This window comes from Rhipicephalus sanguineus, chromosome 4, assembly GCF_013339695.2.
Source record: "Rhipicephalus sanguineus isolate Rsan-2018 chromosome 4, BIME_Rsan_1.4, whole genome shotgun sequence".
NCBI lineage: Eukaryota > Metazoa > Arthropoda > Arachnida > Ixodida > Ixodidae > Rhipicephalus > Rhipicephalus sanguineus.
The window spans coordinates 62,104,540-62,121,695 of record NC_051179.1 but is presented as its reverse complement, the minus strand read 5'-3'; the positions used below and the strand labels follow the sequence as shown (position 1 = coordinate 62,121,695).

Here is a 17,156-nt window from a genome sequence, read left to right as displayed (position 1 = left end):
GAGAAGCAGCGCGATGCGTTAGGAGGCTTCAACGCTACGCACGTGAGGCTACCGTGAAGCGGCGCTGCAAAGCTCAATTCGCGCATAACGGTGCTGGTGAATGTTAGTAGGAACTTTCTTTATTGCACAATAATACAGCCAATGAGCGCATTAGGGGTCGTAGAGACTAAACTGTTGGGAGACACTTGGGAAAAATGGCTGGTCATTTTTCTAGTGCTAAGTGACTGGAATACGTTGTGAATTAATGGCCGAAAGGTCTGTGTAGCCCTCGAACATGTCATAAGAAGACTATCGCAGCTCACCAAAACCACCCATATCAAAGCACATACGTGGCAACAAAAACTATACGACAAGAAATGTCTAGTTCGCCATATACTACCTCCTTGTACGCGTACACCTAAATATAACTGCAATCCGCGGCTCTCTCTGGCTCTATTACACAACCTTGCGCGCGAAGGAGCCGATGGGACGCCCCGATTTCACCGCTCTTTCGTTTCAGTAGTCTTCATGTGATACGATATCAAAAGTTTTTTTTTTTTAATGTGTATATCCAACGCACATGGTGTTAGACAGTGGCTGTCTAACACAGTGCATGCGCCTAAGAACTAACACCTAACACCACACACTAAAAGCTAACACCATGTACTAAAAAAATAAATTGCTTGAGGTTTAACTCTTGTAAACCTAGTTATACCGAGCGAAGGGTACGTTTGGCTTGGTTTTGCAAAGACTAGACACGCTGTGTTTCATCAAAGTTAGGCTTCTCCTTTATGTAGTTGTTGCTTAACGACGACAGCGGCGGCAGTAGCTTCGATATTGGCACGCTTTCGCGCTTGGTAAGCTGCTCTATAACGTGCTAATCTGGTCTCGTTTTGTTCCGGTGTTTCGACAGGCAACTTTACCTTTGCTTGAGATTTCACAGCCCGCAGTTAGCGTTATCTGCTGAATGATATGATTCAGCCTGTCGCTTGCGCTAAACGCACGCACCATATATGGCGAGACTGAGCGCCCAAGCGCCTGAAAAGCAGCCTTTAAACATTAGCCCGATAACGTACGTGGTAGTGCAGCGAAGATGCTCCGAGAGCGCACAGCTGCGACGCCTCTCCGCGACGGACCACGTGGCGTGACGTCCCGCCTGCGACACTTGCGCTCCGGCGGCTCAAGGTTATTGCGACGCGATGAACGACTTTGGGAAACATGGTGTAGTAGAGCTTTCGCTCTAAAATCACGTAAGACATACGTTTCAGTGCATTTAAGGTTTCTTAGCACCTTGTGCCACATTCCATGGCGCCTACCAATTCTGGGTAATTAGCCAAGAATAGGCACGCACGCAATCGCGCACACAATATCGCTAAATATAAAATCCAAACACATCGAGGAATCAATTGTGCCTAATTCACACTTGATTAAGAGATCGAGGGTCGTAATAGATACCTATGAGCCCATAGTATGTGTTCAGGCCACATGCGTGACTTATTTCTCCTCATTACGCAGTACACAGGAGCGGTCACTTGTACTGCTTGGTCGGTCAGCATATATAGGGGTTGTATAACTTGTTAGCTGGTCCAGGCATTCTTTTAAACCATTTCAGCTGAGCTTGAACGTACTAATTTCTTGTATATAAGAAACAACTTACCACTCTCCTATAGTAAAGTACTTGGTATTCTAAATCGACCCCATTTCTTGGGAACATACATCCACAGAGGTGCAAAACGACCGAACATAAAACAGCCAGCATGGGGTTGCAACAGCATGCATGCCAAACCCTGATGAGTAGGAAAAAATAGCTTAAGTTTCACAGGCTATTAGGTGCTTGCGAATCTCCGAAAATTTAGGATGCAACATTGAATAATGCCCTGTTTTCAAATTGAATGGCAGCTATTTGTAAATTCCAATAATTTTCGATCTCGTATAAATGCGATATTCGTAAAGAGGTAGAAAAAAAAGAAAGCTTTTTTCATACACGCGTGCTTAGCGTTGGTATCGAAAATGAAAACTTATGTACGGGGCGGTATGTCTGTCACTAGGGATGTCGGAAATTACCGACTATAAAACGATCATTCGCACTCTGTCGAGTTCTACGCGTGTGAAGAATCTGCTTATTTGTTCCTTATGCTCCCTATTTGTGGTTTTAAGGTTAAAATTATGAATCCTAGGATGTATCCTAATGATAGAATATATTCTAGTATTCATAAATTTCCATGATATTAGGGATTCATTCTAGTTTGAATACAACTCAGAAATACGATGGTCCTGCCGGTAGACGGTAGTCTTGCCGCCGGTGTGAAGCTTGACGGTAGGACTACACGATGGATAACATCCCTTCTTTTGCAGCGTCTCTTTTCTATTCTCTTTCATTCCTCCTTTCCTCCTTTTTTTCAGCGCAGGGTAGCCAGGTGGTCTTAGAACAAGCTAACATCCTTGTCCTTCAGTCTGTTTCGTCCTTCCTTTCTTCCTTCAATTATACACGCAATTCCAAAAATATTCGCCATTCGCTTCTATTCGCATCTGGCCCTAATAGTGTCGTATTTTATTGGGTCTCGAAAATCCCTATTCACACAGGCCCATACGCTGTACAAGAACACGAGCACGCACCTCGTTGTCCGATGTGCCCGGGCCATCCACGTCGTCAACCACCGCGCGAATGAACTGCTCGCAGGTTATGCCCGAGTGGTTCGCGTTGCAGGCGGCGCAGTACTCGCTCTGGCACGACGGGCAGTTGAGCCTTTGTGTTCCAGGCCTGACGGAGAACTTTCCGGAACAGCCCTCCGTCGGACACCGAATGATGGGCAAGTTGAGCAGTCCCTTGCGGAGCGCGTACTCTTCTTCGCTCAGCACCTGTAGCGCGAAGGCGAAAAAGGAAGTTATGATCAAGAATAGGCTCGGATTTTTGTTCACATCCTTTCGAAGAACCAAAGTACGAAAACACGTAAGGGAAATGGATATGTTTAAATATAGAAATAACACAGTAAAGACTTGAGATTGACATACATACATACATACATACATACATACATACATACATACATACATACATACATACATACATACATACATACATACATACATACATACATACATACATACATACATACATACATACATACATACATACATACATACATACATATTGTGTGAGTGTATGTATGTATGTATGTATGTATGCATATTAATAATAATATCTGGGGTTTTACGCCCCAAAACCACGATATGATTATGAGAGACGCCGTAGCGGAGGGCTCCGGAAATTTGGACCATCTGGTGTTCCTTAACGTGCACCTAAATCTAAGTACACGGGCCTCTACCATTTCGCCTCCATCGAAATGCGACCGCCACGGCCGGGATCGAACCCAGGACCCTTCGGGTCAGCAGCCAAGCACCGTAACCGCTATACCACCGCGGCGGCGAAATATGTATGTATATTGTTGTGTCATTAAACTATATGTATCATTGTTCACCTCCACGCCCCACAGCACCAATTTTTTTTTCCAGCGCACGACTGGCCCCTTAATATTGCGGCTTCTAGTTTTCGCGCTTGCGAACACTATCCTAGGCAAAGAGAGATGGAAACCGTTGCAACAGACAGTCAGATTTCTCCAAACGTGACCAGAAGTAATCTGATTTGAACAATTATTTCTGTAAAACGCTCCCCAGATGGCACGTCACAGCTTCCAGTGAATTACAACGATATGAAATGAAACCTGGTGAGGACCCCTAATATTGCACTGTTATAGTGTTGATGTACATAGTGTTGATTCGCGTATTATCCGGTGATCCTTGTATAATTATGTAATCCTTACGTTTTGAATTGTATAATTTCTACAACTGCCTCCCTGCTGTACTTTAGGTTTGTAGGCTCGTCAAGCTGCCTTTAAGCAGCTTTTACCTACAACCCCTCCATCTGTATTTGTAAGATGGGAAAATAAAATTGAAATTGAAATTATCGATCCACAAGGGATGTGTTAGGAAAAGCATCAAAAGCTCGCAGAAAGGCCAACCTGTTTTTTTTTTTTTTTTTGAACAGCGGAGCTATTTAAGCTTTTCGTTAAGCCGTTTCGTGTGACCAGAAATCTAAGCTGCGACTAACGCGTGCAACGCAATAAAGCGCGCAGCAAGTTTCTAGCTATTGCCGCTCTGCCTGTGACATTACAATTTCTTGCTATTGCATTCATTGCTTCGCCCTTGAGGCGAAAATGTGACTTTTTTTCGGTATCGCCTAGTAATGTGGTGGATAATAAGGCCTGTATGCCAGCACACCCATTGAGGTTGACCTGATGGATGTGCAATGTAGGCGTTTCTTCAATGCGTGTGCCTTCTGAAGAAAACAAAAGAGAAGCACAGAACATATAAGCGGAAGAGAAAGAAATAGACAGGAGCGGAAAGAGAACCATGTTAATTAAGACACATTGAATTAAGACCGCGCTAATTAAGTTCTCGCTAATAAGCTAGGTCGGGCACATTCCCCGCTGTTAGTCCAGACTTGCCCGCATTATTTTCCCTTAGCAATTGTCCCAAGATACTTACGGATTTCAGCGCCGACTCTTGGATGTAGGAGTCACAGGAGACTCCCTCCTCTGTGGTGACGGGGCAACGCACGATGTATGTGAGCGCGCCGACTGCTGTGGCGTGAACACACTCCCTGTGGAGACGATAGCGTAAAAGCGGCGGTCAGAGTCTGTAATGGCAATTCGACTCCAGCAACATTGCACTGCAGGTATAATTAATATGGCGCTACGGCAAAACGTCGTGGCCGCTCTGATGGCGTACAACAAATATTATAACTGAGCAGTAATGCTTAGTTCAATCATCAATAGTTTTGGCCGGTGGCCCGATCTCATCAGGAATTATATAAAACTGAGCGCATCTGAAAGATGTTACAGCAAGTGGGTGATAATTTTTTATTGCTCACTTGCGAAAGTCATATTCGTTCATCCTCACTTAATTCATCATTGCTTAGCCCTATGAACTATATTATAACTTTTCATGCATGAGTTGTTGCCATGCATGTGGTGCAATATTGTTACCGGCACAGCCTTTGCCATCCGGTCTTCAGGGCAGAAGAGCAGGCTGGAGCGAGGTATATACCTCGAAGCCTCTGTACCAAAAATCAGCTGGTCAATTCAAAAAGTAGTTTAGTTCACATTACCAGTAGCAAATGCGTTAAATATATGTTAAACCACGACCACTGGACGGAAACGCACCACGTACGCTTCTATCCAGCGGCCATGGTTAAGCGTACAAGCGTACAGAGCCGGAGAACGTTTAATATTGGCTCCCGTTACGGGGAACAGCCGTATTTTCAACGACGGCATAACGCACGAGCAGAAAGAGTGATTTTCATCCCTCAGAATAAAATGAAGTTTTGTTTATTGTCTTACCTGCAGAGCAAATGGCCGCATCCAAGGATATCGACAATTTCCTCGATATTTGACTCAACTGCGCAAGCGCAGCACTCGACCATCACGACATTTTCTCGCGGTGCCGCAGCAGTCGCCTTTTGCCTGGCTCTGGGTTGCGGACGCTCAGACGCAGTCTCGCTGGGACGAAGCTGCAGACAAAAAACGAAAGCGCAATGGTGACAACCATAACGGAACTTTAGCTTCTCGTATGCTACTGATTGTAGTGCACTAATGAGGCACACGCAAATGAAAAAAAGAAAAAAGAAAACACGACGGAAAGACGTCACTAACAGGACTTGTGCTGTTCGTGCAAGTCAGTGCTCTGTAGAAAAGACGTAGTTCGGCGCTTTCCAAGTATCCCTGATCTTCATCTTTCAGACAAGGAGAATACTTGTAGTGAACAGAGTGTTCAAAGAAATTAAGATGACAGGAACGAGCGCACTCAAAAGGCTTTCCTACTTTCGCGCGTCCACCTTCATTTCGTTCAAGTTTTTGCGCACTAGAAAGTTTTTCAAGTCTGAATGATGTCCCACCAACGATCCCAAGTTGCATCCTCATTGCCCACGTTGTGCTTGCTCAGGCTCCATTCTTACATTACTTGCCTTGTTCGCTGCCTGCTGAACAAGCACTTCCTTCTGTCTCGGTGCTTCTCGGCGGATAGGTGCTTTCGCAGAGGCGACGCAAGCCGGTGGCACGTCACGCGACTCGCTCTTCTCCCCCCTACTATCTTCTACTGTGGGCTCCTCCTCCGGGTGAGTCTCGTCGGCGCCGCCAGTCGTCGCGGTCGTCGCTTCTCGCGGCTGCGGGCCGTTCGACCGACGGCGAACCCGAGCGTAGGCCTCGCAGGTCTGGAACTCGTGCACAGCTTGGCACTTGATGCATGTGATGCTATCGCACAGTGTGCACTTGAGTTGCTGCGCACTAGCGCCCACGTAGACTGTATATTTGCAATCCTTGCCGGCGCACCATACTTGGATCTCTTCCTCTTGGTCCTCGAGCTGAAAGGTAGAGAAGTGACGATGAGAAGGAGAGCGGCGGTTAAGCCCAGCTTTTTAGTCAATACAGCGAAGCTGTTTATCGCTAGGTTCTTGTGGATCATGTCCGCGGACAAAACGACGCATAGAACAATTTTCGGCGCCCCTCGGCAGCTCGCCACCTCCAATGCCTCCTTCACAACTGTCGCGATACTCGGTGCGGTACTTTCCACCAGTAGTTGGGCCCCTTGCCTCGTGACGCAGAGATGGCTTTATCGCTGTTATCGGCATTTGCCCTTTGGATTCGGTATGGCGCGGACGCGTGTCGTTCGCTCGGAGGAAGAAACACGAATGGGCGCGAAAACGACGGGAAACCACTGCCGCAGAACGTGCAGCCGCTGGCTACCGTCTTCACACTAGTGGAAAGGCTCTGAATTTTTAACACGAAAGTGTGTTATGCCATGGCCAACCAACACTTCACTGACGATTTCCGTCACGCACATGACGTTGGTAAAAGGCACACTAACGAATGGCAAAGAAAAGCTGCAAGAAAAAGTTACGTCGCCTGTAACTGAACCCACGACCTGTCGGCCCACGACGATAGGTGCCCGGCGTTCTACCCACTATGCTACCGGCGCACATGCACTAGGCTCCACAAACACGCCTTATATCTCACACATTCCCTCTCGCACGGTGCTCTTAGATGGCGGGATGGTGCCGCCGTGCAGGAGCATTGAAGTGAAGTACTGCGTCATGACGCTAACGAAGCCGATAGGCAGCGATTCGGTGATGACGCCGTTAGGGCGTCTCGATGCCAGCGAAGGAACGCTGGCCGCAATGGCTTCGAGCAGTCGCCCTAGACGCAGTTACGTTCTTTGCCTTTCGTTTCGCGTTAGCGATTGACGGCTTATTGTCGGAGTAGTGCAGCTTCCACATGCACCAACGATGTTTCTCCACCGCATACTGTTTCGAGGGCAATAGCACCGATTAATAAAACTGATGCAATAAGCGCCGCAAAAAGGCAACGATGTCGTCGGGCGAGTGTCGTTCCTTGGTGGGGCGAGACAGAGGCCAGCGGGAAGTGGATAGCCTTCGCGCGTTCACGGCTCAAGCTACGAGCACCTGCCGCTCGTGTTGCTGAAGTGCAGTGTAGTAGTGCATGCATGAGCACAGACCCAGGTTGCCTACCCTATTACTCGGGAGCGCACACCTTGGCGTTTCTCTTTTCAATTGACGACGCTTTGAAGGAGTGCCTATAGATTAGCAGTGCTTATTATGTGCTTGTTTATGCTATCTTTGAGCGGGATTCACGATATGCTGTGTCCAGGTATATGTTAATAACTTTAGCTACCACAGCGGTTAAATCACAATCATGGGCGCTAGTCGTCGGGATGGAGATGTGCCACTAGGCGTCAACGATGGTGCATCCGTGGGTGCAAGCGGTGCTATAGCTGTTAAACACCAATAGACATTACACAAGCTCTCATATACCACTGCACAGTAAACAATCGACTACTTCTGTAAACACAGGCTCCACTTTCGTGTTATACCCATTCCTATGTCGGAGGGAATAGCCATGTCCTTTTTTTTTAACCTCAGCCTCACAACCGCGCAATCTAGAGTAATGGATTGATGGGCATACCTGTCGCCGATACTCTTCACAGCTGATATAGCCGTGTATGGCGTTGCAGACGAGGCAGGTGGTCTTTCGGCACTTGTGGCACATCAATTCCGTCTCACTCGCGTCCACCTGCTTTTCGTAACCACAGTCTTCGGTGCGACAGATGGCCTTGCGCAATGGGCCCGATGCGCCTGGATTTTCTGACCTGGTCACTCGATCAGCCACCACCGACTGCTGAAGGAGGCAACGCATGGAGAGTAAGTGAGAAATGGAGAGTGTAAAGAAGATGAATGAGAGAATGGATCTGCATGTTCGAGGAATGTTTCTTGAATTCAGGATGTTTCTTAGAAGTAGACGTCTTTAAATATCGACGGTTCCTTTTTTTTTTTTTTCAGTTGAATAGCAGAATTACGGAGACTGTTGGTACGGGAAAAACGGTCAGATAACATCAACCTGAACCTTATATTTAACTCATGAGACGAAGCTCATGTCATTACTTTTAAAGCGATGCTTTCTTCTTTTCTTCTACCATGCCTTGCCGCCACTAAACTGCTTCTGTTTTAATATTTATTTTCTAACTGAAACAAAGAAATAGCATGACAGATTATTATAAAACGCTTCAGCTCCCTCCGCGAGCTGCATTTTTAAAATGCGTCTACTGTTAAATCACCTTTTCCTTACAGTTTCAACGTTTCAATCGGAATAACAGTAAATTTTTCTTATTGCTAGCTGAAATGTTTTTTGATGTCGTTTTTTTTGCCATCTTTGGTTGTCCTATCATCTAGTGTAATTGCAATAAATGCATTAGGCGTTTCCCTTGAGAACGCTGCACACGGAGCTCCTAGCCCATGGCTGATCTCACCCGTCCACCGTTCTATCCTCATCCCAACACCGCAAGAATCCCTCCCCCACCCTCTAACGTGAAGTACCAGCCACAATATTGCTTCTCGTTAATGTTCCCACCTTTCCTTCCTTGAGCTCTATCTTATGTAACACACGGAAGCAAAATAATTCTTCCACCATTGACATAGCAAGGGGGGGAAGGCTCTGGGGGGGGGGGGGGGGGGCTAAGGCTCAATGTGCCCTCCCCCCCTCTCCTCCAATTTTTTTTTTCAATTTTGCATGTGTATTTACACACCCACACATGCAAACCACGCGTGGATGTGCGCAAAGAATGGTTTAACACACCTCTCCCCTCCGCCTCGAAAACACATTTCTGGCTACGCCTCTGTCTTGTACCCACCTTGCTCGGCGATGTCGACTGTCCTGTGACGTTCAGGGAGTGGGACGGGCCCGCCGAGCTCGTGCTCGCCGAGGCGTTTGCCCAAGAGGGTCTTTGGGGCTTTGGCAGTGTCGTGTCCTCGAAGTCCGCGGCGAGAGTTGATCGTGGCGAAGCCTTCTCGCCGTCGCTTGACCTTGTCCCTTTCGAGGGTGACGACGCGTCGTAGCTCTTGCTTCGGGCGCCCAATGAGACGGGCGAGCGCACGGGACTCGTTGTCGGTCCTCGTTCAGCTTGAAACTTCGCGCAGCTCGTGCCCTCGTGTGTCGCCTTGCATTGCAGGCAGGTGAGGTGAGCGCACTCGGAGCACCTGGCGAACCGGGCCCTGGGTTTACCAACCAGGGGCTTCCCACACGTGGGCCAACAGCACATCATCTTCTCTGCCTCCATAGCTTCTTGGACTTGCGCGGCTGCGGCGTGGTACGAATACTTAAGCATCCTTTCGACCCCAGTCCAACAGCGGAGTACCTGTTGTTCCAACTCGCACCGTAATTTTTCCTGAATAAACAGTTAAAGAGGCAGCGGAGTATACTCCCACAGTGGAGTACATAATACTCTTGATCATTTCCTTCTCTTTCTGAACACACAGGGATGGCTCACTGCTCTCCCATAATACAGTACTTAATACTCTAAACTATATTCAAATGACCTCTTAGAAGGACAGCTGCGTACAGCTCCTCCATGGCAGGGTGTGTAGACCTCAACTGTTACCTTATTTTTCTTAACAGACAGGGGCAGCTTACCGCTGTCCCATGGTAGAATACCAAGTACTCTAATCTCTCCCCTTTGTTTCTAAATAAACAATTATAGTGACACATCCGTACAGCTCTCCTCTAGAAGAGTACATAGTACAATACTATAGCGTCGTCTTGTATATAGTATAGGCGCGACAGCACATCTCTCGCCTCAGCAAAGCGATTCCACGTGACCTAACCTTCTATGCAAGGACGATTGAATCGTTTCAGAATTGTCATCCCATCGAATGTAGTCATGCCGCCTCTGAAGTCACATCGACGTCATTCCTTCTTTTTCAATGCGTCATCGTCATACAGCCGTCATCCTGAAGAGCGAGTGCCATTGCAGTGCGGGCCGATTTAGGAGACAGTGCGCGTGGCATATTGCTCGAAGAATGAGAATGCCAATTACTAGCACAGATTGCACTTACAATTAAATTCTGCGAATTTACTTAGCGAGGTGGCTAACTATTGGCTAGTTGGTGAAAAATTTCGACAGTTAACATAATGAAAAACAGCAAGGAGACTATAAGTCACACAGTCTTTTATTGCATTCACCGAAGACAACTCGAAGGCGAAAACCATGCTCTTCTTCCTTTTCCTCCGTTTTTTTTCCTCAGTCGATTGTTTTGACACGGCCCCCCTGCGTTGCTTCTCGCGCCCTGAAGTGTCGATATGGGGGTTTTGCGAGTCAAAACCACGATATGGTTATGAGGCAAGCCGTATAGTGCAGGACTCTGTGCTAATTTCGACCTCTTGGGATTCATTAACTAGCGACTAAATCTGACAAGGGCCTTTTTGAATTTCTTTGCCATAAAAATGTGGCCGCCGTGGCTGGAAATCGAGCTGGCGTCCTCGGCACAAGTTTCTTGGCTTGTAATCTACCGCAGCAGGCGCAAATTGTAACTTAAGGTGTGTTCAGCAACACGATTTGTCGCTACCTTGAATCGCTATAGGCTCAATACTCATGGATCGTGAGATCAGTACGACGATAAATCGTTTTCGTTGCCCATATTTGGCTGTACAATCTGGAACGGAATCCTCAAAATTGCACCCAATTACAAAACAACCAAAACGCGTCAAGGTCATGCGTATACGGCAGGATACTTGAACGCCCACAATGTAGCAGCCCTTACGCAACACATTTTGCTTTTGGCGCCGCCAAGCGGTGACTTGAGTACTGCTCAGTAGGTGTCGCCAGTGCTCAAAAGAAGCATATGTGACATACCGTTTCAAAGGGACAGCCACGTCTCACCATTATTGACATCAGCAACAGAAACAAAGAAAGGAAAGTAATGCGAAGGATGCAAAGAAAAAAACAACAACATAAAGCTTCTGTATATATTGCATACCTCAGCAATAAACCAGTGCTTGTTAGTTCAGCGCCCTCGCCTGTCGTTCTTTCACCGTCCCGTGTTGAGCGCTGTATGTTCCAGTCTTAAACACGTAGATTTACAAATGCGACAAAAATCTGAAAGAAAATTTAGTGTGAGAACATTAGGGGCAATGCTGTGTTGTTTAATGACCGAGCTAACTGGCTGAGGACAAAAACACACCGGCGCGAATAGCCGCCATAGAATCAGGTATGTGTTTGTTACAAGCATAGTTCGTTAAACGCTCAACACATTTCAGTGGAATGCCCAAGTACTTGGCCAACAAGACCCGCAAAAGATGTGAATCTTTCAGAGGCTCTGGGTTTCAATGCGGATGGAAGTCTCAAGCGGCCGGAGGTTGAGATAAGCGAGAGACGTTCAGAGTATTGGGGAACAAAAAACAAGCCTGGGAGAGATTGATAAAGGCTAGATATAGCGTAGAAAACAGTGCACAGTTGAACGAGAGGCTTGTATGAAAGAAAAGTAACAGTTTCGCCGTAAGGGCGAAGCAATGAATGCGATAGCAAGAAAAGCGGCCCTGATGGACACGTTGCTACGCTGCAGAAATATCTGCCCCCCCCCCCCCCCCCGGCAGCACCTATCACGCAAGCAGACAGCGGAAGGGCAAGGTTCTTCCTGCGCAAATATTAGAAGAAGCGAGCGAGCTGGCCGACGAATTTTAAATGCGCCCGTTGCGCTCCTCGCACCATCTCGCTGGTAATGAAGAAACGCTTAAAGCGCCTGCCGTCTCTGAGTCCTGCCAGCGGTAAAGGGTGTGTATATAACGCTCGCCGTTAGCTACCTGAGGGATCTGCGTTTTGTGGCGTAGTGGTTAGCGCGACGCGCTGCGGAGCGAGAGTTCGCTGGTTCGATTCCGCGCTTCGGAAGCATTTTTCTTAATTATTTTTATTGGGGAATTATTATATATACAAATATGTATATATATATATATATATATATATATATATATATATATATATATATATATATATATATATATATATATATACATACATACATACATACATACATACATACATATACGATGCATGACGGCGGCGACGGGGACGGCAAAACCAGCCGAGACTGTCCATATAGTTGCTATCGCGATAAAAAACAATTAAATAAAACTATCAGTATGCTTGAACTGTAGCAGATAGGGGTATGCGAGTAGCGAATTCTAGAAACGAGTTGAACTCTATTCGATTAAATTTCGAATAATGAGGTAACCATTTTGAATACAGCTCTAGGTTTCCAGGACATTTTTTTATAATAAACATTCACGGACTTTAGTAAAAGAACATTACCATTACTTTTAATCGACGGAGAATGCCGCAATTATGTATATTGAGGTAAGCTCCCATATAGCAGTTACTAGAGCCTTTGAAATATATTTTAACTGCACGTTAAAATGCAGCAGTGACGACAGTAATCAAAGTGTTACTTTGTGACCAGTTTTTAAATAAAACAGAAATAAAGTTAACCAATGTTGAACCAAACACCGAACATTCAGCTAAACATGTAATGCGACCGATAAATCAGTTATCACGGCATGGGCCTTAACACCAAAAGCACGCAAACAGCCGTGTCGAATACGGTATCTGCAAGAGCAAATTACACAAACAACGTTTACGCCTGTTATTCCCGTATACGTACAAAAACCGCACGCACTTTTGTAGCTTAACGCAGCCGTACTCGACACCGGTTCATGACCATGACCTGCCTCATGATAATGAAGGTAGACACTGGAAACGTTGAGGTAAGAAGGCCTCCACCCGATGGTCAACGTAGCGTCGATAAAAGCTTGGGCTGCACGCATCTTGGTAATTAAATTAATAAAACAAGGAAAATGATCCCTTGCTGTTCTTACGTTTAGTTCGTTTGGGTCTATCCCATCGGCGCCGATTATTCGAAAAATACTTGAAAATATTCGGTATTTCGATACGCAGTACTCCATTCGAGTACCGTATCGAATAGAGCGCTTGTTGGTTCGTTATTCGAAATTTTCGAATATTCGCACACCTCTACCTGTAGATGAAATAACGTCAGGTTACAAATTAACAAACAGGCCAGATCGCTATTTGTAGTTTTATTTGTATAAAAGCGAACATAACTGACGATCATCATCATTAAAAAATACACAAATTGAGGGCGCACATACCAGGGTATACTGTTTTGAAAGGATCGACAGCCATTTATTATGGTACCTGTTTTCTCTAGCGCAACGGATAACTTAGCGGTCAGAGTGTTTAGTCATGGAATGGTAACGCGGAAAACGCCGTCGAACGTTTATAATCAATTTTTCAGAAGTGCGGCGATTATGAGGGCGTATATAAACAACACATGCTGCAAACAGTGGGAGGACAGCGTCAGATCGCTTCGTGTTTGTACGCGCTGGTTTGCTGCGCATGCGTGCACTCCCCGTGCATGCGCCGCTGTTCGACATGTGCCACTAGTCGTCTCGAAGGCAGCGCCGCTTTTCAGCGTGCAACTTTTTTTTTTACCTCATAAGCAGCACACAATTGAGCTGGGATGAATAATATACATAATCTAATTTTGAGCGCCAATTATGGCACGCATGAACGCATCTGACTGTATACCTATATATACGTGCACCAAAGTGAACGACTCCATAATCCAGCTTGAAGGCTCTTCCGCTAGGCTGCGTAGCATACCATTTGTTGTTGTTTTTTGTTACAGTTAAAACGCGATTTAAAAATATGAATCCTACTCAGCTGCCGAAAAGAATGCTTGAATCTGTCACTATAATTCACGGTATGTTTTTTTTTTATTACTATTAAATGTGTTTAAGGAGAGGTTGGTGTCTATGCATGGCTCCGGCTACTCCTCTTCCCTTACTTATTAATTTGCGTCACGAACTTATAAATAACAGTAGACTCACTCACGGCAATGTCCTTTTAAAAGGAATGTTCGCACGTCACGCATAATGTCCACGTGATGACAACAATGTTCACGCACAAGACACACAAGAATCATTCGCACTTTGCCGTAGAGTTCAACTCAGAGTCCTTTGTAGCATGCGATCACATCACACAAAAGTCACTGGGCATTGCCCACACTTTAAACACAGCTGTCTTGAATCACAAGAGGCAACGCGAAACATGTGACCAGAAGTATCTCAATGTTCATTTCCACCAGGATCTAATCACATGTTATGGCCAGTTGTCAGCCCGTTTAAAGCACTTGTAATCGTGCTCATTACTCGGTCGTTATTTTTTTACACACAGGAGAGTTTTTTTTTTGTTTCACACGAAACCTGTGGTTCGCGAGCTATTTCTGCACCGTAGACGAAAGCCTCGTTCAGCAACTCTGGCTTCGCATAGCTGTAGCGTTTGCCAACTATATAAGATCGGAAAATGTGAAGCGACTTACGGAAGACTTGATATTTCAACATCACTGTTCACTAAATCGAGCCGAAGTGCGAACGGTAAACGAAAGAGCGCTGAAGATAATGAGCCAGTGCGATACGGAGATAAAAGCGCACGCTTTCTTGAAAAAAAAAACATGACAGGTATGTTCGGCTGATAAAGGCCCGAGCTACTTGAGTCACCGCGACGCCATGTTTTATGCGCTCGCAGTTTCACGTATTCATAGTTTCGGAAGTGTTTCGCGGTTTAAATAAATCATTAAGCGACAACACCGCACTGGTGCGTCAGAGATAATACGCAAATTAAGAGATTTGAGGACAAAAATAGCTCTTTGCTCCCCGATCAACAAAAGGGGAAAAAAAATTTACTCCATTCGGAGCGATGCCTATGAGTTTTGTCCTGCCGTATTGAGCTAATATACCAGACAGTATCGAGCGCTCCATGTGTATGAAATATGATTAAGGAAACGCATTTTGCCCTCTATACTCAATATATGAATTAAATCACCCCCCGCATTCCATAATATCAATTCGAACGATTGCCTCGCGCACTTGCAATCTACAGAAGGCCCAACACACGCCAGAATTTCATTGCTAGCCTGTGTTATTATGAGCACTGCTCATTCGCGTTTCAGGTGCTAAACATTTAACTTTCGCGCAAAAGCCGAACCATGCCTTTGAGGCGAAGATTATCTTTTCTGGCAAGCACAAAATATAAAACCGGCCACAGCCGACAGTGCGAACACAAGCAAGAAGCGAGCGCAGATAACACATTTTCCTAACGTCAGAAACTTTTTTTCCGGTGAAGTGCCTCGGGTTCCTTCTTCGTACCACCAAGAGTAGTGTAACGTACGGTCTCAACCGTGAATCGTCCTTGTCTAAAGTGGTCTAGCGGCCGGCTGGGATCCGGCACTGCGCAGGCCGTAGCCACTACCTCACAGTACTTTATGCAAGGTTTCACTTATTGATGTAGTACAACGTGCGGTATGACCATGCGTGGTATCATCACAGCGCCGACCTATGCATACTTTGCGAAGAAGGGTAGCCGAATCAACCCGTTGTGCACTCAAGGCGAGTATTTGACTCAGACTGTAGGGGCGATAACCGCGTTATCGCAATCGGAAAACGAACGAGAGAAGCGTTTGCACTCACCTTCAACGCATCGACGCAACGAGCCTCTTTATCCTATTAACGAGCTGTTAGTGAAGTTACCAAGGCGTAGACTGAACCGAAGCACCGAGCACAATAACGCGTCCACGCAAAGACGACGTCGATTCGAGACGTTGTTTTCAACAGCTCGGTTTCTTCCTGTTTCGGCGGTTGTCGCAAGGGGCGGCAGGGTTGGCGTCGCGCTCGACGGAGCTAGCTGTCGCTGGTTGATAAGCGGCGGGCGGAGAGCAAAAAACATACGTGGCTCCAAAGCGAATACGATAAGAAGGACAGCGTCATACAGGCGGTGGGTCGCCGAGTTCCGATGCAAGTATCGAAGTCGACGATAGCCGACACAAGCGATGTAGCCGGCGCCGCCGGCATTCTGAGTGCTCATGGCGGGATATTTGAAAGAAGGCAATATAAAGGCAGTCAGTAGTAAGGATAACTATAAAAATTGCGTAGTTAGCTACCCTACGCTAGAGGTGGGAGGGGGGTGGTTAGAAGAGGAGAATAACTGTACGTGTGCGATGAACTCTAAATGCGCCGCCGTCCAGGCGTGTCGCTGCAAGCGCGGCACCCTGCGGAAGTACGTCATTCCTTTCCTCCCTCTCCACCGCAACAAAAGAGCAGAGAAAGGAGGAAGGAAGAGAAGCTGACTCCCGGCGAATGGGCAAGGGCAAAGAAAAATGAATCAGGTGGTATCGAGACTTCCAGCCTCACGCTTCGTCTCTTCGCTACTCGCCCGTACCAGCACGTGTTATTTGTGTACATATGTCATCATTGAATATACAAGAGTAAACCCGACACCAGGAGTAGAAGGGCAGGCGTTGAATCAGGCTAACATCTACGGGGTAATCATTCTATCAATTTTTTTTTTTTTTCGTTACAGCGAGGCTGTTGAGTGCATGTAGGCGTCATGGAGTACACTTAGGCAAGGTTTAGGGCGGCAACAACTCCGAAAGAATCACCATGTTGTTTCGAAGATCGCAAACGCGCACTGTGACAGACGCCTTGTATATAATGTTCGTTTTATTTCGGCAGTTTCACGTGCCTGCCTATCATCATGTTTGCAAGTCACCTTGAAGGAGGGAGCACTTACACGAAGTTTCAAGCTCGAGATGTGTCCTTCATTAGATTCTTTGGTATGGATGAGTATTTTTGACCAAGTTTGAATGGCGTCCGTCACCTGGAAATTAATGTACTTCGAGGGTAAAGAGCGTACCAAAGCTCAAAGGG

The 17,156-nt window shown here is 46.3% G+C and overlaps 1 protein-coding gene across 4 annotated transcripts in view; it reads right to left on the bottom strand.

Annotated features, from left to right (window-relative positions):
- Positions 1 to 16,167, bottom strand: part of LOC119390082 (uncharacterized) — a 45,686-nt gene extending 29,519 nt beyond the window's left edge. For 3 of the 4 annotated variants that reach the window (XM_037657618.2, XM_049414652.1, XM_037657620.2), the window contains exons 1-7: positions 15,921 to 16,167; positions 9,238 to 9,683; positions 8,016 to 8,228; positions 6,002 to 6,397; positions 5,379 to 5,548; positions 4,525 to 4,639; positions 2,596 to 2,838 (exon numbers count right to left, since the gene is read on the bottom strand). In XM_037657618.2, coding sequence (XP_037513546.1) covers positions 2,596 to 2,838; positions 4,525 to 4,639; positions 5,379 to 5,548; positions 6,002 to 6,397; positions 8,016 to 8,228; positions 9,238 to 9,663 — 1,563 coding nt within the window. In that variant the 5' untranslated portion in view covers positions 9,664 to 9,683; positions 15,921 to 16,167. The remainder of the gene's footprint in view (positions 1 to 2,595; positions 2,839 to 4,524; positions 4,640 to 5,378; positions 5,549 to 6,001; positions 6,398 to 8,015; positions 8,229 to 9,237; positions 9,684 to 15,920) is intronic. The other variant, XM_037657619.2, reaches the window with a different exon arrangement.
- Between the last annotated feature and the right edge of the window lie 989 nt (positions 16,168 to 17,156).